At 40.8% G+C, this 23,279-nt stretch overlaps 1 protein-coding gene across 1 annotated transcript in view; it reads right to left on the reverse strand.

The window, feature by feature from the left end:
- Positions 1-209: 209 nt before the first annotated feature.
- The window catches only part of DCDC2 (doublecortin domain containing 2), a 147,768-nt gene continuing 124,698 nt past the window's right edge, over positions 210-23,279 (reverse strand). The window contains exons 8-10 of the mRNA XM_060111380.1: positions 19,829-19,929; positions 1,109-1,408; positions 210-308 (exon numbers count right to left, since the gene is read on the reverse strand). Of these exons, the coding sequence (XP_059967363.1) occupies positions 210-308; positions 1,109-1,408; positions 19,829-19,929 (500 nt within the window). The remainder of the gene's footprint in view (positions 309-1,108; positions 1,409-19,828; positions 19,930-23,279) is intronic.

A 23,279-nucleotide genomic window follows, 5' to 3' on the forward strand; every position in this document is an offset into this window, starting at 1 on the left:
TATCTCATAAAAAGTCACTCTGCTTTAGTAGCTATTCAAAGTTATCTAGTCTTTCCCATTAGTTTGGCCTCTAATTTTAAATTTCAGTAGGTAGTAGTCAACCATATTGTCACATTATGTTTAGCAATAACTATATGCTTATTATTTGAGTATTGTAACCCTTAATTTTTCTTATACCCAATATACTCTCTTTTTAAAAATCGTCCACGCTATGACAGATTATCCTTGTTTTGTTCATTGTTATCATTTTCTTGTGAGCTGGTGATTTTTACTTCTGGCTTTGGGGGTCTTTGAGGGTCCAAGTCAGCCTGGAGGAAAACAGATGAAAACAAAGATATTTAGCTCTTTAGTTACAGAGGCAATAAAATTTACAAAGGATTGCCTTTAATCTTTATTGCCTTTAATCTTATAAATATTCAACTAAAAATAGTTCCTTGGGTTCCCTATGTTGTTTAGTCTATCATCACCCAGTGGACATGACAATCTCAAACTTTACTTGTTCAGAAGGCCTTTCTGGGACCATAATCCATCATGTGCTTAAAAGGCACAGACTCACCTCTTGAGCTTCAGGTGTTATTTTTCTCAATTTGTTTCTTTATTTCCTTTTGAGCTTTTCTTTTCAACAACATACCTATACTTTTCATTTTAGCATTTCCAGGGAAAAGGGAAGAGTAAAATGCAGCAGTTCTCCTCTCGGGTCACATCAATAATCCAGCCCCATTCCAGATGTCTTTTATTAGTTTTCTACTAGAATTCACAAATTCTTTGTGACTACAGTACCAAGCACCATCAAGTAGATAAGAGCAGGACAGAAAATGAAAACATAAAGGCAGCTTCTGGAACAGCATCCCTGCCCCTTGGATTTCTCATACGTTAATGATATCTCATTACAGTTTGTCTTTTACCCACTGGACTGAAAACTAAGGGGGTAAGATTAGAATTAGCTGGTTTTCAAACTCTGCTCCATGGAATCCTGGAAGTGCCATAGCTTTCAAGCCCTAAATGCTTGAATAATTCCCTAAGTGTGAGCACAGATGCACACTCATGCACACACACAGACACACACACTTCATGCATGCACACAAGTGAGCAAAAGCAATAGAAATACCTCTTCACATCCACTGCCAGCTCCTTGAGACTTTATTTCCTCATCCACTGCTTCTTGAATCTCATTATTAACCTGGTCCAGTTCCTCGCCATTTTCTTCATTTGTGCCTCTGTTCACACCAGCAGGACCTGGCTTCTCCTCCCTGTGATCCAGGATCTCCTCTGCTTGCTCTGGAGCTTCCGTAGCGTCCCTGCCTCCTTCCTCTTCAACTCCACCATTCATTCCTGAGAAGTCTTCCTTCTGTCCCACTTCCTTATTTTCTTTCTCTCTACCTTCCTCATCTACTATTTCTGCTGGCCTCTGATGGAGCAAAAGGAATAATGGATAAAAATAGGAAGTATAACAGAGATTTTCCATGGCACATTATAATAATGTAATAATTATAATATTACTGTCAAGTAAAACTTCCTTACATATGCATATATACAGTATATCTGTGTTAACCTTTACAAATATACCACTCTTCACAAATATTTTCTCATTTAATTCTCACAATCATCCTGTGAGGTTGGTATTATTCCCATTTTACAGGTGAGAAAACTAAGGTCTAGGGAGACCAAGTATCTAGCCCAAGATTCCACTGTTTGTAAGTGGAACAGCCAGAATGAAAATGAAGCATGTGACTCCAGAATCAATGTTCTTAATCCCCATGGCAAAGAGAAAACTAAACTGCAGGATACTTGGCCAATGTCTAGTGGCCCACAGGAGGAGGTAAAAAAAAAATTCTTTGTGGAGAGATTATCATCCCCACCACTAGTGTCTGGTATGTATTTAAATCTCTAAGTATGAAAAAGGGCAATGGTGATGGCCAGGATGTGAACCCTGGTTTTCTAAAAATAAGCATGGACAGCTTTCCACACAATACCTAAGAGAGTTGACTGTATATCTCTAAATACAAAAGGTGATTGCCGAGGCCTTCCCTGGTGGCGCAGTGGTTGAGAGTCCGCCTGCTGATGCATGCAGGGGACGCGGGTTCGTGCCCAAGTCCGGGAAGATCCCACATGCCGCGGAGCGGCTAGGCCCGTGAGCCATGGCCTCTGAGCCTGCGCGTCCGGAGACTGTGCTCCGCAACGGGAGAAGCCACAGCAGTGAGAGGCCCGCATACCGCAAAAAAAAAAAAAAAAAAAAAAAAAAGTGATTGTCGTGCAGATCCAAGGCCAAGAAACTATATATTCTTTCTATTAAAATAATAAATGCTCAAGTATTTTATAAACTAGGCATTTTTACTGTTATTTGGATACATGTAAGTCTGTTTTAAAAGAGAACAGGAGGCCAAGCTCCAGAACCAAGACTTTGGAGAGAGAAAGACCCAGGTTCAAGTCCTGGCCAGGCACTTGCTGGCTGTTACCTAACTTCTTTGAACTTCATATTCCCCACTTGTAAAATGAGAATATAATAAAACTTCCATGGAGATTAAATAAGTTACATACAGTGCCTAGCAAAGCACCTGGCACATCATGATCCTAAAAAAAAAAAAAAAAAAAAAATTGAAATATCTTCCCATTTGTTATAATACATTCTTTCCTGGACCTACCATATTTCTTCATTGGCCTTAATAAAATATGAGTTTTTTAAAGGATAGGGTAGAAACAGAATTTGTTTTATGTTAGGACCCCACTCCTGCCTCTTTCTAGTCATCTGACACTGGACAGGTCAGTTAATCCCCTGGGATCTGTAAAACAAAGGTTTGAGATGCAATTAACTCTGACATTCCTTCTAACTCTGGAAGTCCATTCTCCTCTAACTACCCAAATTCTTATTATGGGACTATTAATGGTCTTCTTATAAAAGTTATCATAATGCTCTCAGTTTAGGAAGTAAAGAAGGAAGGAAATGGACCAGAGTAGACTAAAAAAACTCAGGATAAAATTCAACACAACAGGGCCTCCCTGGTGGCGCAAGTGGTTGAGAGTCCGCCTGCCGATGCGGGGGATACGGGTTCGTGCCCCGGTCTGGGAGGATCCCATATGCTGCGGAGCGGCTGGGCCCGTGAGCCATGGCCACTGAGCCTGCGCGTCCGGAGCCTGCGCGTCCGGAGCCTGTGCTCCGCAACGGGGGAGGCCACAACAGTGAGAGGCCCGCATACCGCAAAAAAAAAAAAAAAAAAAATTCAACACAACATTATTTCGAAGAGGAAAGAGGCAGAACCATGAATTCTTATACTCTGCCCAAAATAAAGTCTCAGATTTGATTACATGATATCAAAGATGCCCTTGAAAACAATGAAGGTTAAAAAAATGAATTCTTAAAATATTCCAATAACCATCGTCTTTGTCATCATACAAATTAAATAATAGTACAGTGCTTCTGCATCTTTCAAACTTCCATTCAGTTGCTTAATGTCAAACTGCGTAGAGCCCTAGTGATCCCTAAGCATGCTGCCCAGGGGGAGGCCCTTAGGAAGGCCAAATGCTGGACAGAAACTAAAGGTGGGAGGGGGTGGATCTGCCAGATGATGTGGAAAGAAAAGGCAAGAGATTTATAAAGTGAAACCCACTGCGCTTGGTAAGGATTTCTGGGTTTTATGCGTAAGACCTAAATGAATGAAGGTGAGAAAAATTTTCAATTTCCAAAGGAGAAAACACTATGTTCCCATCTCCACACACTTGTCCCACCCTCTCTCAATGCAGAGAACAAACACGGCAGAGCACCGACGCGGACGCACTAGAAGTGATGACAGGAGAGTGTGGCGAGGGACAGGGTGGGCACTGTCATTGTGAAAACAGAGCAGAGGGAATGTCTGGGGCCAAAGATGACATTTATGTCACCGAGGAGAAAGGGCTTCTGAGGGACGCAGGGAAGGAACCGGCAGCACCAGGAGGTCCAGAGGCTTCCTCAGTAAGACACTGGGACAGAGAGGGGACTCTGGGTGGGAGAGAGTTAGAATAAAGAGCCAGATGTAAAATAGATAGCTAGTAGGAAGGAGCCACATAGCACAGGGAGATCAGCTCGGTGCTTTGTGACCACCTAGAGGGGTGGGATAGGGAGGGTGGGAGGGAGACGCAAGAGGGAGGGGATATGGGGATATATGTATATGTATAGCTGATTCACTTTGTTATAAAGCAGAAACTAACACACCATTGTAAAGCAATTATACTCCAATAAAGATGTTAAAAAAATTTACAGAGGAAAAAAAAAAAAAAGAGCCAACTCAGAGAAACACGGCGGGTGGCTCCCCGCTAACCTATCAGAAGAGGCCATGAAAAGGCTCAGGGGTCTTGGACCAAGAGACAATAAGTTCCCTTGCTGGTGACTCTGAGGGATTTTTTAGGGGATACTCACAGGGGGACTCTAAGAGACACTGGAGGGCTCTCAGGCACCGTGACTCGAGCTAATGGGCCTGGAGCCGCTGTTTGTGCTGGGCTAGATGCCAGGCGTTCAGAGACAAATACAACTGACATCAAAGCGCCCATGTTAGAACCCCACTGTCCTAACATAACCAGACTGGTGCAGTAGCACATCACGTGATCATGGGGCAGGAGGAAAGAGCGGTAGCTCAGGGTGGGGTGTGGCAGCCTGGGGTCACATCCCACACAGTCTGGGCACTGAGGTTTCTACAGCACTGCGTGAATGGCATTCACAGGTGGAGAGCAAAGGACAGGCAGCAAACACACCAAGCACCCGTCACCCGTATGTGCCGAACGTCACTCTCAGCATTCACACATTCATCGTTTCCTAAAACCCTCACAAGAACCCTACGAAACAGGCTTCTGATGCCCATTATACGAACGAGGAAAATGAGAAATCCCTCAACACTGCCTGCATCACACCGCAGGTAAACAAACAGGGTTAAGATGGAACCCAAGGTGGTCTTGTCCCAAAGTCCTATATTCTTTCTCAAAGTAATAACACAAACAGTTGCTAATGTACCTAGCACTGCTGCAAGCACACTCAAGTATACTTTCAATGGCCAGAAAATATGACGTCTGCAGTAGGCAGCATTACTTTTATTGTTTAAAGAATTACTGACCTGAAAACAAAACATTTCTGGATTTCTATGAAAGACTGGTAGATCTAGGGAAGGAACATTATAAACATTGTTAGGCAGAGTACTCGAAGCAGGACATAATGAAAATCCAGAAATACTACAGCGCTAACGGCCAATGAGAGCAAAAAGATTTCTGTGCAAGTTACCTCTGAAAACTGGATAATCGTGTATCGCACTTCTAGAAATTGTAATCCTTACTGTGCCTAAAGTTGCCTTATTCAAAGCAACTTTGGGTTTTGGTTTTAAAGAGAAGTTATACAGCATTTTTAATACAAAATCTTTAATAATGATACCAGAAAACTCAAATTTTAGTGTAACCATTCAGGAATCTAGATATGTCCCTTGCCTCTGAGAATCTATTACAAGAGCTTGCTGAAGTCTGCTAAGGTGACTACGGCTGTCTAAATGGGGAAAAGTCTGTTTTCCTTTACTGATATCTGGATTTATACCTACAAGTTACAGAATGATGGAGTGTTGGTTTCTAGTTTTTAGTTTTAAGTCTCTCATCCTACCCCTTTCTTTGCTCCCAATCCCCAAACGCATTTACATTTTTTTTCCCCTTTAATGAAAAGAGCTGGGCTGGGATATACCCTAATCTCTTTTTAAGGATGGAGACACCTAGCCCTAAATTCAGCTCTGTTCTCTTCGCTGTTATTACCACTACTACTAACAAGCATTATTATGCTTTCATCCCATTATTTCTATTAGACTTTCCCAGCACAGCTATTTTAGTAGTCATCAAACGAAGCCATATCTGGTTGGCTCAACTTTAAGAAATGCTGGATTATGGGGCTGAAATACCAATTTGATCAATTTAAATAAGATGGTAACATTAGTTAAAAGGCTTATAATCCTTTAAAATATCCTGAGTGTAGTACGAAATTTATTATTACTACAACACAATTCAGGACAAAAAAAAAGAAAAAATGCTTCTATGACAGGTCTGTAATGAATAAATGAAAAGCAATGCGCTTTTTGGTGTAATCTCCTTTGAAGCAAGCATTAAATTATTAAAGATGTTTCTAGTGTATACATCAATCAAATCATCCCCAGAAGGAACACTGAGTTTTACACCCATACACACGCACACAGATAAAATCTATACCGTGGTAAGGGTCTACAAAGAAGTAAAAAAGAAAAAAAAAAACAGCACTCCTTCTATAAGAGAGTGGGTGTCCATTATAAGATAGCCACACTATATTTGAATAATGTGTTCCCACTCCACCCCACCAAAAAACAAAACAAAACAAAACTTTGCAACTATTTAATTTCTTCAAAATTCCCAAGTAGTTCTCAGCCTCTGCCAGTTGAGCTGGCCCTGCCTGATTGCCCAGCTAAGCAGGGACAGTCACAGCCAGCCAGACGCCAGTGTTAGCGCAGTAAGCCAGGGGTGACATGTACACAGAACCCACGTTCCGCCCGCACCTCAAAGAACCTTAGAAGATTCCGATGATGTTTGCAATTTTGACAGAGAAAAGTGGACACAGGAGGCAAAAGGGAGAGGGTGGAGGGTATGGGGAGAAAGGGACAGGGACATGGAGGGGAAAGGTAAGAGTTAGACATCGCGGGTTTCCCTGGTGGCGCAGTGGTTGAGAATCTGCCTGCCAAGGCAGGGGACACGGGTTCGAGCCCTGGTCTGGGAGGATCCCACATGCCGCGGAGCAACTGGGCCCGTGAGCCACAACTACTGAGCCTGCGCGTCTGGAGCCTGTGCTCCGCAACAAGAGAGGCTGCGATAGTGAGAGGCCCGCGCACCGCGATGAAGAGTGGCCCCCGCTTGCCACAACTACAGAAAGCCCTCGCACAGAAACGAAGACCCAACACAGCAAAAATAAATAAATTAATTAATAAACTCCTACCCCCAACATCTTCTTTCAAAAAAAAAAAAAAAGAGTTAGACATCGCAAGCTCAACTTGAGAGAGTGAGGAAGGAGGAAGAGAAGCAGGAAGGGAAGAGCCCTCTTTCCCAGGTCCAGTCACACTGTCCCTCTCACACTGAAGCAGAGCTCCCACAGGTGACGCTGCCTCTCCTTCCTGCAGAAGCCAGTTCTCATGTGATTCCAAGAGACTGTGTTCATAGCTGAAGACGCTCGCCAGGCAGGGGTGGGGGTTCCTGGACAAAATTTCTGCCTGCCGATGTTTTCTACGATGGTGATGTCAGCTGCGCGAAACGAAGCAGCCGTGGTCTGTTGGGAAGGCAGGGGTCACTCTGCAGCTTCAGGCTAGTGAACCCACCTCACCCTTTGGAAACTGAGGATAATAACGACCTCACAGAAGTGCTGTAAGGACCAAACGAGATCGTGCACATGAAAGACCACTATAGATTGAAAAAGCTACAAATATATATATACGCATATGTGTGTGTGTATATATGTTTATTATTGTTACCACTCCATTTTTCTTGCCCTTGGATAGAAAGAGTTGAGAGGTTGTTGTCTGATGAAATAGTATAATACAGGATGTGCACTACAGTAATGAAATCGTATTCTAGTGGGCCACTTAGAGCAGTCTCCCTTCTAAATCTCATTCACATGAAAGCAAACAAACAAAATATATCAAGACACTTAGCAATTATCTTGCCCTTTTTAGTTAGTACAGTTAATATGCAGGCTGATGTTCAACTTCTGGTCCAATGAGATGGTTAGGTGTGATTTTCATAAACTAATCACCCTTGCTTTTAGTTACTTACGCTTATTCTTTGCTTCTGAGTTCCCTGGTATGCACTTCTCACAACAAATTTACCATCCAATAACTTTTATTTTTTCTGAACTCTATTCACTCTTAAAAGTAATACAAATGTTTCAGCAGTAAATACCAAAAAAGCATGACCTCCATAAATTAGTATATGCATTTAGGTAATGCATGACTTTGTCTTCAGTTGTAATGACAGGTTGGCAGTAGCCAGTTTTTCATCCTGTTCCTCCTACCTTTACCCGGAAGGCTCTTCCTTCCCTTCGTTAGACCCACCTTCTCTCGAAGCCTTCCTGGTCCCCTCAGGCAGTTGTCACTCCTGATTTGTGCCCTCAGAACACCTGTCAAACTCTAATCACAGTGTGCCATTATCCCCTACTTATGTTTGATATGAAAATAGTGAACGTGGGGCACTTCCCTGGCAGTCCAGTGGTTAAGGCTTTGCCTTCCAATGCAGGGGGTGCGGGTTTGATCCCTGGTCAGGGAGCTAATACCCCACATCCCATTGGCCAAAAAACCAGAACATAAAACAGAAGCAATATTGGAACAAATTCAATAAAGACTTTAAAAATGGTTCACGTCAAAAAAAATCTTTAAAAAAAAAAAAGGAAAATTGTGAACGTGAATTGCTATCGAGTACGTAGATGCCTCAAACGATGTTTGGAATGATTGTGGAATAATGGGGAAATAACCTCGGTCCTAGGGAGGCCTTCTGGAAGTTTCTAGAAGCAAGGGCTCTTTCTTCTCCATCTTTTTTTTTTTTTTTTTTTTGCGGTACGCGGGCCTCTCACTGTTGTGGCCTCTCCCGTTGCAGAGCACAGGCTCTGGACGTGCAGGCTCAGCGGCCATGGCTCACAGGCCCAGCCACTCCGCAGCATGTGGGATCTTCCCGGACCGGGGCACAAACCCGTGTCCCCTGCATCGGCAGGCGGACTCTCAACCACTGCACCACCAGGGAAGCCCTCTTCTTCATCTTTGTGTCCATCACCACATTTCCCACAGGATTGTAATTCATTGTCTTGAATTAAACCCAAATGTTCCTCCCACAGATAAAAGCCAACAGAGTATGTGCCTTCAGGAAAGGACAGATGATGGTGACAAGGCTCACGTCTGTTGGGCGCTCTCTAGGGACCTGGTCCTATGTTCCATGCACCTCATATGCCTAATCGTATTTAAACTAACCTCACCATCATTTGAGGAAAATACTATTCTCATCCCCACTTGCAGATAAACAAACTGAAGCATAAAGATTTAGGTAAACTTGTCCAAAAGCCCACCAATAGTGACAGAGGGATATGAATGCTTTTTTGACCACAGGACTGTACTATTTCCCCAAGATAATATACAGAGCAACATCCCAAACTCAACACAATGTTAAATAGTTACTCCCAGCCTCGTGTCTTTGAAGCCAATGCCTCTCCATCACCAGGCATCTTGTTAAATGCAGATTCTGAGTCAGCAGTTCTGAGCCTCTTCATTTGCAGCAGCTCAGGTGCTACTGATGCTGCTGGTCCCCAGGTGACACTTGGTGAGGCTCTAAACCACATGTCACACAGGTATGGTCATAAATACACCACCACCCCTAAAAGACATCTTTGATTAAAATTTCTAATTGTAATTATGCCTCGTTAGATGAAGGTCATATTTTAACTTAAAAAATATGAATTTTATTGAAAACTGGGAGAAAATAGTACTGACTGTTGACAGAATGATATTTAGCCATAAAGACAGTTCTACAAGATTTATTCTAATTACATCACCCTGCCACACTTTCTTAGGAATCACTTTATAAAAAAGAAACACATCGGGTTTCCCTGGTGGTGCAGTGATTGAGAGTCCGCCTGCCGATGCAGGGCACACGGGTTCGTGCCCCGGTCCGGGAGTATCCCACGTGCCGCGGAGCGGCTGGGTCCGTAAGCCATGGCCGCTGAGCCTGCACGTCCGGAGCCTGTGCTCCGCAATGGGAGAGGCCACAGCGGTGAGAGGCCCGCGTACCGCAAAAAAAAAAAAAAAAAAAAAGAGAAACACATCATTGCCAAGGCGATAAACCAGGAAGATATTTTTACCTGTACTTAAAGGTCTTCTCCCCTGCTGTTTATGCCGAATTTAGTCAGTCTGTGACTAAAATTTTAAGAGAACCAATTTTCAGGCAGATACTGTTTCTCCATCCTGAACTTTCAGGACTAGCTCATTCCTGTGAGTAATTGTGAAATACTATATTCTGTATAAAGCACAATTCTTACATTTCACTGGAGTCAGGAAAGGGTATTCATTATACTCTCCCCTATATGCTTACTAAACTGATGTATATAATGATGGCACAAATCGTTTAGATGGTTCCAGTCTCAAAGCCTCACTGACATCAAGAACATCCGGAGTGCAGCTAGACTAACAGACATATTACACATATATGTACAATTACAGATAATACGCACCCTTAAACATAGAAGTTTTTATAAGAAAGGTGAGACTTTTACCTTTTAAAAAGCACTTTATTTATCATAAGCAATTGCTCTTGATATTGTTACTAGAAAAGTGACACCAGATCTTCTCCTTAACACGACACCAGCATTGATATTCCAAGCGCCTTTTTGCCTGCATTTGCCTACATGCATATCTTACTATTTATTTTGTAAGGGATATCCTGGGAAAATGGTTGATTTGTATGGCAAGACAGAAAAGGTCTGGTAGTTATTATTGCTGTCTGCATCCTAGCAGGGGCTGCTCAGGGGAAACCGTAAGTATTCAGGTTTTCTAGAGAATATGCATGCAGTTACAAAGGTTAACTCAGGATTCCTGAGTGGTAAGAGGAAAGAAGATGGAATATGGAAATCATATGGAAATGAGCCACAAAATATCAGAAACATCAATTACTTGGAAGGTATTTTCACAGACAGATGAGGCTGCTCAAGTGACTTACACTTTAAACTCACATCACACCTTTGACAGTAACAGCGGCACCAAAATTTAGAAATGGGAAAAGGCATCTAAACAGACACTACAGCTGATGTCCCACCCACTTTAGAAGTAAATGTTGGGACTTTCCTGGTGGTGCAGTGGTTAAGAATCCACCTGCCAATGCAGGGGACATGGGCTCTGAGCCCTGGCCAGGGAAGATCCCACATGCCGCAGAGCAACTATGCCCACGCGCCACAACCACTGAAGCTCACGCGCCTAGAGCCCGTTCTCCACAACAAGAGAAACCACCGCAATGAGTAGCCCCTGCTCGCAGTAACTAGAGAAAGCCCACGTGCAGCGACAAAGACCCAATGCAGCCAAAAATAAATAAATAAAATATTAAAAAATAAATTTAAGAAGAAGTAAATGTTGCTTTTTCTTAAATTTATATCAGAATTCCCTGAGGAGTATATTTGACTGTTTAAAACCCTCGCTATCAGAGATAACAGCACACGCTACAACCTTCTAGGCAACAGAGCCTACCTAACCACCCAACCGTCCTCCTCACTCTTACCTGTCAGGTCTCCCTCCCTGAAATATCCTAGACCTAGAAACTGGAGCTCAGAACGCCCCCCCACACACACACACAAATGAAAATACTACCTTAAATGTCCATTTCTCCATGAAGCATTTGCTACCTTTGAAATTTGGGAGTAGGACTTGTTACAGGCTTTGGATAGAAGGTGTTTCTGTGGATTTGATGGCAGAATTCAGGCAGAGGTGTTGAAAGTAAAGAAGTTACTACACTTGTTTTTATTTCTGTTCCCATAGAGACTAAAATCATCTCCTACCCAAGCTGAATGAGGTGTTTGGAAATAATCAGTTTCAATTTTTCATGACAGCAAAGTACCGCTTCCCGTTTTCAGCTTTCAGAGGCTTACTTTCACAGAAGGGAAAAAATGGTTTCAATGTGGTTTGAAGTACCATGGCCTACAAAAACAGCGTGGTTCTATTTACAGACGTGACCCTCTAAGGACACAGGGAGAGGGAAGCTTTGACCAGCCACCTGCTGAGAGCTGGCTCACCCAGGCCCGCTGAACTCCACAAGTTCCCACAACACTCATAGGATAAGATATAATACCTTGAAAACTTATATTTATATAGCTATTTAGTCATCTTAGAAAAAAACCTTCCCCATTAAGTTTTCTCACTTTAGAAGTAAATGTTGATTTTCTTTTGCTTACATCAGACATCGCTGAAGGCTATGTTTTCATGTTTAACACCATTTCCATCAATTAAACACAAATCAACAAAGGTGATGTCACAGAAGGCCTTGTTGATGATGCACAGGGAAGTTAAGAAGCCAGAGCATCCTCATCTTAACTCTTCCCACTGTGTGTGATGCTTATAGCACCAACCATGAATATGATTCTCTAAGAGGAGGTGACCCGAAGGTAGAGAATGGTGAAAATACTGTTTGCATGCAATTCCTCTCATTTGAGGGAAGGCAGTGAAGGCCGAGCAGCCCTCCACACAGATGGAATCTGTTTCTGTTTGTGAGATAATTAGAAGCCCCTAATCTCCCCACTTCCCCTCCTTGAAGTGTTGACACAGAGCACCAAACTGGAAGCCAGGAGCCCTGGGTGCCTGTGTAGACTCCCCAACCCCCAGCAGGCTGTGTGTTTGTGGGAAAATGGCTTTCCCCACTACAGTATGGGGCTTTGTTTCTTCAATGGCAAAGCAAGGAGTTTATTCCAGCCTCCTTTCTGGTTCTGAACATTTCCTAATTCTTATTTTAATAAATACATTTCACTGAAATAGATTTAGGGGTCTGGTCAAAAGAAGCAGCCTCCTTTATCTTTCTGTGTATTTTACACATGAACATGAACAAGTAACACAAACAAGCTCTCCATTGAGCTTACCCTTCATAAGAGAAGCTGTCAGTGACTGCTGATTCTCCAGAAGGGACAAAATATGTCAGTGGGCATATTTGGACTTCAAACCTCCTGTTTCTGGTTATAGCCTCTAGACTGCAGATTCTTTAAAATGGCATTGTGTTCTATATGTGTAGATCAATCATCACAAACTTAAATGCCCCCAGGGGCTGGGCAAATAACATAAATGTGTAATTCAGGACAGGTGTGAGGTAATAGGGAGTGCTGAGGTCTTTAGTAAACTGAAGAGTACACGCCCACTAAAGAGATTCCATATTGTAAGCTCTGGGCCAGCCAAAAAGATTCTCTCATAAGAGATTTGGTCACAGGCTGCCAGTTTGTCATCCCTACCACAGATTCTATGAAGACAGTTTATTTTCACAGTGATGAATTAGTGTGAAAGAGATTTCTGGTTAAACACAGCAGACTGAACAAATGTGTGTGTGTGGTTTTTTGTAGCTTCCTTCCAATTCCCCTCTAAATTTTAGGTAAGGGCAACTTTAAAAGGGATGAAGCTATAGAGACACAGAAGACTGGAATTTGGGAAACAGCCACAGAATTTGGGAAACTGTAAAGCCATTGGACATGGGGCTGATAACAGCAGAACCGAGTAAGCTAAAATTTGAGTCTGTAGGGAGGAGAAGCCAAGAAGCAAACTTTGCACGTTGAAAAAACCTATAGAAGGCTTGAGGATTGGAGGCACCATCTGTCTCTGGAAGAAGGGGCATAGGTATTGATATAACTAAAAACAGGTGGATTGGCTTAGAGTCTTTAAACGAAGGAGGTAGACTCCCAAGATCCCCTTACGGACCTTGGAGAAATAAATGAGGTTTATTCTTTAAAGGTATTGAACTATAAGGAAGCTGGACTCAAGCACAGTGAGAACAAGGGCACCGTACTGAAACCCAGGAGGATACATCTCTCTACTTAAAGTCTTTTACTTAAGGTCCCCAAGCCACCTTCCCACAGTCAGATCCCAAAGTGCTCACAGCCAGGCTTACACCATTAAGGCAAGAGGTTGAAAGACTCCACTCAAAAGAAATAGACCAACCCAAAGGAACAACACAGATACTGAAAATTGGAAGTACACCAATGAAATGGCAAAACGAATCACTCTACAGTGAAACGTCCCCAGCCTGATGAGCTCTGCCTGTGCACACAGAGTTTCCTTAATGCTTCCCTCTAAAATCTAACCAGACATACACCTTAAATTTATACAATGTTACATGTCAACTATATTGCAATTAAAAAAAATCTAACCAGACAACAAAGGAGAGCCTCTAACATGGAGACAGAGATCATGGAGATAGAAAGATAGAAAGAAAAAAGAAACAGAAGAAACAAACATAGTTCTGGAAAAGAAAGTTTAAAATAATAGGTTAATCCTTGGAGAGATAAGGGAAGAGACCACATACATAAAATAAGAATAGGATGCTATAAAAAGGAACATTCAGAGAATATGAAAGAGCTCTTAAAAATTAAAACCACGATGGCTAGAAAAAAATCAATAGATGGAAAATAAACCCTGAAGCTTGTTGATTTTTTTTTTTTAAGTTGAGAAAATAGAAAACAATCCATAGAGGTAGAAAGTAGGAGAGATAAGTAGAGGATCAGTCTAGGACATCCTATATCTGAATACTTGGAGTTCCAGGAGGGAAGTAAAGAAATAGAGAGAAGAAAATTATCTAAGACATAATTCAACAATTTTTTCCAGAACTGAAAAACAAACATTTTCAGAATAAAAAAGCCCATTGAGGGACTTCCCTGGTAGTCCAGTGGTAAAGAATCTGCCTTACAATGCAGGGGACGTGGGTTCTATTCCTCGTCAGGGAACTAAGATCCCACATGCTGCAGGGCAACTAAGCCCATGAGCCACAACTACTGAGCTCGCGCCTCAACTAGAGAGGCCGCATGTCACAAACTACAGAGCCCATGTGCCCTGGAGCCTGCGCACCACAACTAGAGAAGAGAAAACCCGCACACCACAACTAGAGAGAAGCCCACACACTGCAACGAAAGATCCCACATGCCTCAACGAAGATCCCATGTGCTGCAACTAAGACCTGACGTAGCCAAAAATAAATTAAATAAATAATAAATAAATCTTTAAAAAAACACAAAAAGCCCATTGAGTACCCAGTCGAATAAGTAAAAAGACCTGCACCAAGGCACATAACTGGAAATTTTCAGAACACCAGGAACAAAGGAAAAAGCCTAACAGCTTCCAGAGAGAGAAAAAGGATTATTTACAAAGGATCAGGAAACAGAATGACATCAGACTTCCCAACTGCAAATCTGGAAGGGAAGGCCAACTGAGCAACACATTCAGAATTCTGAGAGAAATTATATCTAACCTAGAATTTTATATCTAATCATGCTTACAGTCAAGTTTGATAGAGAAAAAAAAAAAAAAAGACATTTTCAGACATGCAGAGTCTCAAAAAATAAAAGTTCCTCCCATGAAGCTTTTCCGAGGCAGCTGCTAGAGGTGAGCTCCACAAAAACAATGAAGGTATATCCAAGAAAGAGGAGGATGTAGAACCCAGGAAATAGGGAATCCATCCACGGGAGAAGCAAAAGAAATTCCCAAAATAATGGTGAAGAAAAGTACCAGGATGACTCTGAAAAGTAGATCCAAAGAACAACTAACCAGCCTGAGGCAGATGATCGAAAGGCTTGAGAAAAAGATGAAATTGAGATTTATTATCACTGTGTACATCTGAGTACATCAAGAGGAGATCAACAGTTCTGGCAGAGTGTGGAGATGGCTTGGTAATGACTACAGAGAATAGAAAACTCATCAAATGAAAACTTAGAAAACTAAGCAAATGAAAAAAACATAGGCAGTTACTAAAATAGGGAGGAGGAAAAAATATTACACAAGAATATTTCTCTATTCCATGAGAAACAGCGAGTAGCTCAAATTGGTTAGGTCTATAAAGCAGGAAGAATCCAGGTGGGGAAAGCTGGGGCAAGTGGTTGCTATTTTTGTCATGATTTTTGTTGGACTGGTTGACTTTTAAAAAGAGTACATGTGTAGCTTTGTTATTAAGGATCTATTAAGTTTTAAATCAATCAACAAATAAGAAAATAATATATATCACAACCTCCAATTTAAAAAAAAAAAGAAACCTTTCACTGCTCCTGTGTTCAGGATGCTGGTTTAAATGCTATTTAATGAAACTACTTAGCATAAAAACATCTTGCAATTCTCATTTTATTACTACTCAAAATCAACTACAAATGGATGGAAAAAGCTATAAAACAATCCAAAACCACGCTGAAGTTACAATCGACATCTTCTGTTCTCTTCTCTCAAATGGGACAAAATCCAAAATATAACTGCTTCTTTGCCTATTTTATAGGTATGTATTTGCCTGTGTCTTTGAGATGGTGGCTTCTCCTGCCTGATCTTCACTTACTAGAGGCAGTTTACTTAACTATAATGGAACAGTCTCATTTCTTGCCTCCTTAGCTTGGAAAAGCATCAGTTTATAAATGGAACATAATGACATATAAGTCATTGGTGCCAGGTATAGCCACAGATATTGGTTAATCAGGCACTTGCTTCACTGCTTATGGGAAACCAGATTGATTTAGAATGTGCATGCAAAAAAATTAATTTTTAAAAGAGTACTTTATTCTTATGAGACCTAAACTCTCCCCTGAGAAAAGGTATTTGTTCTGGCCTCCCCAAACCTGTAAAAGAATGTGACACTCTTCAGTTTCCCATGGGTTTGGAAGTAGTATTAGATCCAGGATCATTAATTTGTCTCTAAAAAATTAAGAGTCTAGACCTTGGGACAGAGCTCAAATATGTTTTTAGCTGAAATTAGTCCACAGTGCCCCCATTACACACACTTAAACACATAAACACAATGCCAGATGGGATCAGTCGAGGCTATGAAAGACTATGGAAGATCTGAAATGTTTCCATACTTAAGCTAACACATTAGCCTGCCATCTCTTCATGGATGCTGGCAGAAGACAAGAGACTACTGGGTCAGAGACAAAGGACTTTATTGCTCACAGCAATAGCAGTAGCCAGGGGATCAGCATTTGCACCCACTCCCTGAGGCCCCATTTCCACAGGGCAGTGAGAAGGGGGTGATACACATGGTGGCTTACATTATAGGGGAAGGACCCCATGCTTAGAGAACCGAAATCTTTTTTCTCCAAATATTTTCATTGTGATAAAATAAACATAGCAAAAAATTTTACCATTTTAACTAGTTTTAAGTATACAGTTCAATGGCACATCTTTTATAATGGATAGTAAACGTGCCTGACCTTTGCACTATAGGGAGACATTATCTTTATTATACTGGACCATCAACAAACCTAGCCTTTGCTCCACACCAGGATTTCTCAGTCTCAGCACTATTGACGTTTTGCACTGGATAATTTTTCTGTGAGGACAGTCGTGTGCATTACAAGATATTTAGCAGATTCCCTGGCCACTACCCACTAGATGTCAGTAGCACTCCGTCACTTATAACGATCAAAAATGTCTCCAGAAATTGGCAAATATCCCCTTGGAGGCAAATCATCTCCAGCTGAGAATGACTGCTCCAGAGGAAGTCACTATCTCTGTCTTTTGAGGCTGTTCACTACACAAACATCATGGAAAAAACAGTCCAGAACAAAGGCAATCTGTGCCTCTACTCACAAAACATGCAAAACACAAGAGATCCATGGAGAACTGCCTCTCAACAGAGGCCTTAATATTTACTTCTGAAACTTGATCTGCTTTTCAGGCATAGATAAAGTACTTGGCCAATTTGCACATGATATTACACGCACACACACCCTTCTTCCTGGTACTTTGACTAAAGTTACAACATGAACCATTTAGATGATGGGAAACAAGTTCAAAGGAGTTAAGTAGGTGTGGCCCGAAAGGAAATGTATGTATCATTTACAGCTGAGCCAAGTAGTATATAATAGACAGTTATTTTCTTATGCAGGAATTTTTCCCCTCCTTGGGTTAATAATTGGCTTTTGTGGGGGAGGAGGGCATTTAATACTCTTCCCCAGATGACTCCTGTGCTTTGAAGTTAGACAGACCTGCATTCAAATCCCAATTCCTCTACTTAACAGTACAAACCTGGACATGTAATTCCACCTATAGGAGCTTACTTTATTTCCATACATAAAGTGAAGGTGATAAGACCTATCTTACAGGGTTGTCATAACAATTATATGAGATAAAAGTGCCTAGTACAGTGCCTGGCACTCAGTAGGTACTGAATAAAGAGTAGCTATTGCTACTACTACAGGTCCTCAGAGTGGTTCTTACTATAATGGAGCTTTACACTAATTTCTCCACACTCTCACTTGGTTTTTCACAATATTTATAACATAGCTGCTTAGGATATGGAGCAAAAGACCACCAGGCCACAGAGAGAATGACTCCAAGACCTGACCTCATAAGCTTCTCATGCCAACCCCATGAGCTAAACAATCCTAACTGTATTACTAATAGGGTCAAAGAAGAAAGCAATTCTGACCTTTTGTTACCTGGTTTTCTTTTCCTCAGACTGACCTCAATTTGTTGATATCGCCCAGCTTTTACCAATCTGTTTGTTTGTTTTTTTTTCTTTTTTGCGGTAGGCGGGCCTCTCACTGTTGTGGCCTCTCCTATTGTGGAGCACAGGCTCCGGACGCGCAGGCCCAGCGGCCATGGCTCACGGGCCCAGCCACTCCGCGGCATGTGGGATCTTCCCGAACCGGGGCACGAACCCGCGTCCCCTGCATCAGCAGGCAGACCCTCAACCACTGCGCCACCAGGGAAGCCCTACCAATCTGTTTAATCTGTCTCTCCTGCATACTTGTATTTTAATAAGCTAGCACTCTTGTGTCAAATAAGAAATCAAGCTCTGCAGACACTCTGCATGGCTGTTCAAGTATTATCAGAGATCAATTCCTCTCGTGCCCTCCCCTTCCTGGTGATCATGAAACTCACAAGTAAAGAAATACCTATCACAGATTTCAAAACTAAGTGATTAACAAAGAGATCTCCTTTTTGGTAATAATGCTATGACTTTCTCTTGATATTTGGCATTTTTGACTTTGGAATATAAATTAGTCTTGGTTTCTGCTGCTATTAGGTGTTGTACATACGTGATGATTTCTCTTCTTTGTCTTAAAATATATTTAATTATAGCTTCACCGAAGACTTATAATTCCAATTTCCCTCAGGGAAAAAAAATACCTATAACTGGAGCTTATGATAAATTGTTAGTTGCAGCTAATCCTGGATAATAACTTGGATTTTTGAAATCTGTGTGATTTTTAACACATTAAGCTTTTCATCAGGAAGGTGATGCTTACAGAAAATGCCTGTGGAATTATCAGGCAGCAATTTCACTGCTGCAGTGTTAAGACAAATACAGCTGAGAACATCATCTATGGAATTTGCTGGATTGTGAGATTTGCTCTTTGAAAAGGAAATATCCCATAATAGTCAGGAAACAAGTGGCAATTCCTGGTGACTTTGTATTCCCTTGAGCCTAGGATTATGAATTCCCCCTCCTCACCTAAATTCCAATCCTCCACTTAGAACTGTAAGAAACTTGATTGAATTCTATTAAAAAGCCTAAACAACTTTTATTTCTTGTATCATTTAGCCAGAACGAACACTACTTTGTTCCTTCTATAAGCACATGTGTGTACACACACACACTCCTAAAAGTACAGTGTCCCATTGGCCTAAAAAGAAAATCAATACACACTTAGCAAATATTTGAGCTGCATTTATATAAGCAATTCCTTTACAAAAAACAAATTCCAACCATCGCCATTTCAAAGACCCTAAAGGAGAGAAAATAACGGCACTTTTAAACTGCTTTTCTAAATGGAGGACTTTTTTCTAGATTAAAAACTCCCAAGCCAATACTCTTTTTTGTATCAAACTTTCGCCCTCTGTTTCTCATACCTAACTCCAACCCACCTCATTCTTCAATGCTGTTTATTAAAGATATACTATTGTCTGTAACAACAAAGACTCTGTCCAAATGGCTCCTCTTTGTGGGAAAATGAGGAAGAACTGAAGGTGTTTTGTTTTATTTTTAAGGCCGTTCAGCCACATAGCTAGCACCTGAGAGCGTTTAACTCGCATCTGCATAAGAACAGCACAGGGCAGGTAACACAAAACTTGAAAGAAAAATAGTATTTGGTTTACACATATTTTTAAGGCATGGAGACTACCTGGTCAACTGGAATCTCAACTTGAGTATCTTCATCTTCTTGGACTTCTGCAGCCCCCCGCGTTTCTGATCTTTCCTCTCCAGCTTTGAAAACGCCTTCATCTATTATTTGAGACAAATACAGTGAGAATCAAAATCCAATTGTGACATCGTGTGGCTGAATGTTGAAATTACAGTCAAATACCTAATGAAGATTATTTTTCATAGGTATTCTGGTTCCCCTTGTATTGACAAGATTTTTGTAGCCCCCAATTCTTCTATGTTTTCATTGGGAAAAGGTTCAGTGACCAAAACAAGGCTGACCCAGAAGAGCAGGGCTATTTCCCAGCCTCTCCTCACCCGCTGGCTACTGATTTAATAACACAGCCCATGGGAAAACTGGACAGCTACATGTAGAAGAATGAAATTAGAACACTCCCTAACACCATACACAAAAATAAACTCAAAATGGATTAAAGACCTAAATGTAAGGCCAGACACCATCAAACTCTTAGAGGAAAACATAGGCAGAACACTCTATGACAGAAATCACAGCAAGATCCTTTTTGACCCACCTCCTAGAGTAATGGAAATAAAAACAAAAATAAACACATGGGACCTAATGAAACTTAAAAGCTTTTGCACAGCAAAGGAAACCATAAACAAGACAAAAAGACAACCCTCAGAATGGGAGAAAATATTTGCAAATGAAGCAACTGACAAAGGATTAATCTCCAAAACATACAAGCAACTCATGCAGCTCAATATCAAGAAAACAAACAACCCAGCCCAAAAATGGGCAGAAGACCTAAACAGACATTTCTCCAAAGAAGATATACAGATTGCCAATAAACACACGAAAGAATGCTCAACATCATTAATCATTAGAGAAATGCAAATCAAAACTACAATGAGATATCATCTCACACTGGTCAGAACTGCCATCATCAAAAAATCTACAAACAATAAATGCTGGAGAGGGTGTGGAGAAAAGGGAACCCTCTTGCACTGCTGGTGGGAATGTAAATTGATACAGCCACTATGGAGAACAGTATGGAGGTTCCTTAAAAAACTAAAAATAGAACTACCACACGACCCCGCAATCCCACTACTGGGCATATATGCTGGGAAAACCATAATTCAAAAAGAGTCATGTACCACATTGTTCATTGCAGCTCTATTTGCAATAGCCAGGACCTGGAAGCAACCTAAGTGTCCATCAACAGATGAATGGATAAAGAAGATGTGGCACATATATACAATGGAATATTACTCAGCCATAAAAAGGAACGAAACTGAGTTATTTGTAGTGAGGTGGATGGACCTAGAGACTGTCATACAGAGTCACGTAAGTCAGAAAGAGAAAAACAAATACCGTATGCTAACACATATATATGGAATCTAAAAGAAAAAAAAAGAAAGAAAATGGTCAGAAGAACCTAGGGGCAAGATGGGAATAAAGATGCAGACCTACTTGGGAATGGACTTGAGGATACGGGGAGGGGGAAGGGTAAGCTGGGACAAAGTGAGAGAGTGGCATGGACATATATACACTACCAAACGTAAAATAGATAGCTAGTGGGAAGCAGCCGCATAGCACAGGGAGATCAGCTCCGTGCTTTGTGACCACCTAGAGGGGTGGGATAGGGAGGGTGGGAGGGAGGGAGATGCAAGAGGGAAGAGATATGGGGACATATGTATATGTATAACTGATTCACTTTGTTATAAAGCAGAAACTGACACACCACTGTAAAGCAATTATACTCTAATAAAGATGTTAAAAAATTTAAATTTTTTTTTAATTAAATAAATAAATAAAAGAGAATTGGATTGAAAAAAAATAAGCCAGTGTTGGGAAAAAATGAAAATAAAAAATAACACAGCCTTGTACAACTACTTAGATGGGAAGGATTTCCTACTTATTATCTCTGCTCTCTCCTCCTAGCCCTGAAACAGTGATGATGCTTGGTGCTTGAAAATACTCATTTTAGAAGTTTGCCTTTCCCCAAAGAATGTTATACGCTGAAATAATGTATTGGAATAATTCTCTCTATTCAGAGTAACATAAAAAAATATTTTTTACTGTAACAGGATCATAGAGCTGACTCCACATCTCACACAAATCAATCTTTTACTTTGAAGGTGTCCACAGTATTTTCACAACCTATGTCTTAAAACCCTTAACTATAAAATGTAACCCAAATTTTCTAAGACTTTAGGTTAAGCTCCTTCGACTTGTTCTCCCACAGGAAGCAATAAGAGCTGTTTTCCATATTTGAAGTCGTTTTAATGTCTTCCCTCCGTCTTCTCTTCTCCAGGCCAAGTAATCAAAGAATCACAGGACCATTTGTCATTCTGTCCATCCATTTGCCTCAAGACAGGTCTAATGCTTCAGTCATTCGCATGGATGTTTTCTCTGCCCAATCATTTAAAATCCCTGGGGATGGAGATTTCACCTCCTTCTCTGATCATCTATTCCAGTATTTGATTACCTTTACAGTCTAGAAAATGTTTTTATCTTTTGTCTTAAAACCCCTTCTATTTCTCAAATGGAAGCTTGTTTCCCAGAGCACGAATAGTTAACACATTTCACATGATAATACTTCATATTGTTAAAGTTATGAAGTCACTCTTAATTAAGCATAAAATATATCTTTACCTTCAGTGAGGATCAATTATATGTAAGGCACAATATGAGCCGATGTGACCACCTAGGATATAAATGAGATGTAGATTTTTTCCAGTTGCTTACAGACCAATGAGTAGACAGAAATACATACACACCACTAATAAGGTGCCCAGAGGTAAGAGGCATAGGGCTATGGCAGAGCCCTAGTGGAAGCTTAGAAGGTACAGCCAAGTGAAAAAGGAAGGAAGGAAGAGAGAGAGGAAATATAACCAAACTCAAGCCCTTTTTGTTTCTCCTAGAGAAACAATTTTCCTTTTTAATTACTTTTTAATTACTTCTCTACTATCCTTTTTAAAAACCAGGAACAACAGAGCTATCCCCAAAGCTGATTAGACATGTTAGATTAATTTACATGGATTAATTCCATTTTTTATTGAAGTATAATTTACAATGTTGTGTTAGTTTCAAGTGTACAGCAAAGTGATTCGGTTATACATATATACTATTTTTCATTTTCTTTTCTATTATAGGTTATTACAAGATATTGAATATAGTTCCCTGTGCTATACAGTAGGTCCTTCTTGTTTAACTATTTTATATATAGTAGCATGTATATGTTAATCCCAAACTCCTAATTTATCTCCTTGCCCCCTCCTGCCACTACCCCCTTTGGTAACCATAAGTTTGTTTTCTATGTGTGTGAGTCTTTCTGTTTCGTAAATAAGTTCATTTGTGTCATATTTTAGATTCCACATATAAATGATATCATATGATATTTGTCTTTCTCTAACTTACTTCACTTAATATGATAATCTCTAGGTCCATCCATGTTGCTGCAACTGGC

Source organism: Mesoplodon densirostris, chromosome 10 (assembly GCF_025265405.1).
Source record: "Mesoplodon densirostris isolate mMesDen1 chromosome 10, mMesDen1 primary haplotype, whole genome shotgun sequence".
NCBI classification, from domain to species: domain Eukaryota; kingdom Metazoa; phylum Chordata; class Mammalia; order Artiodactyla; family Ziphiidae; genus Mesoplodon; species Mesoplodon densirostris.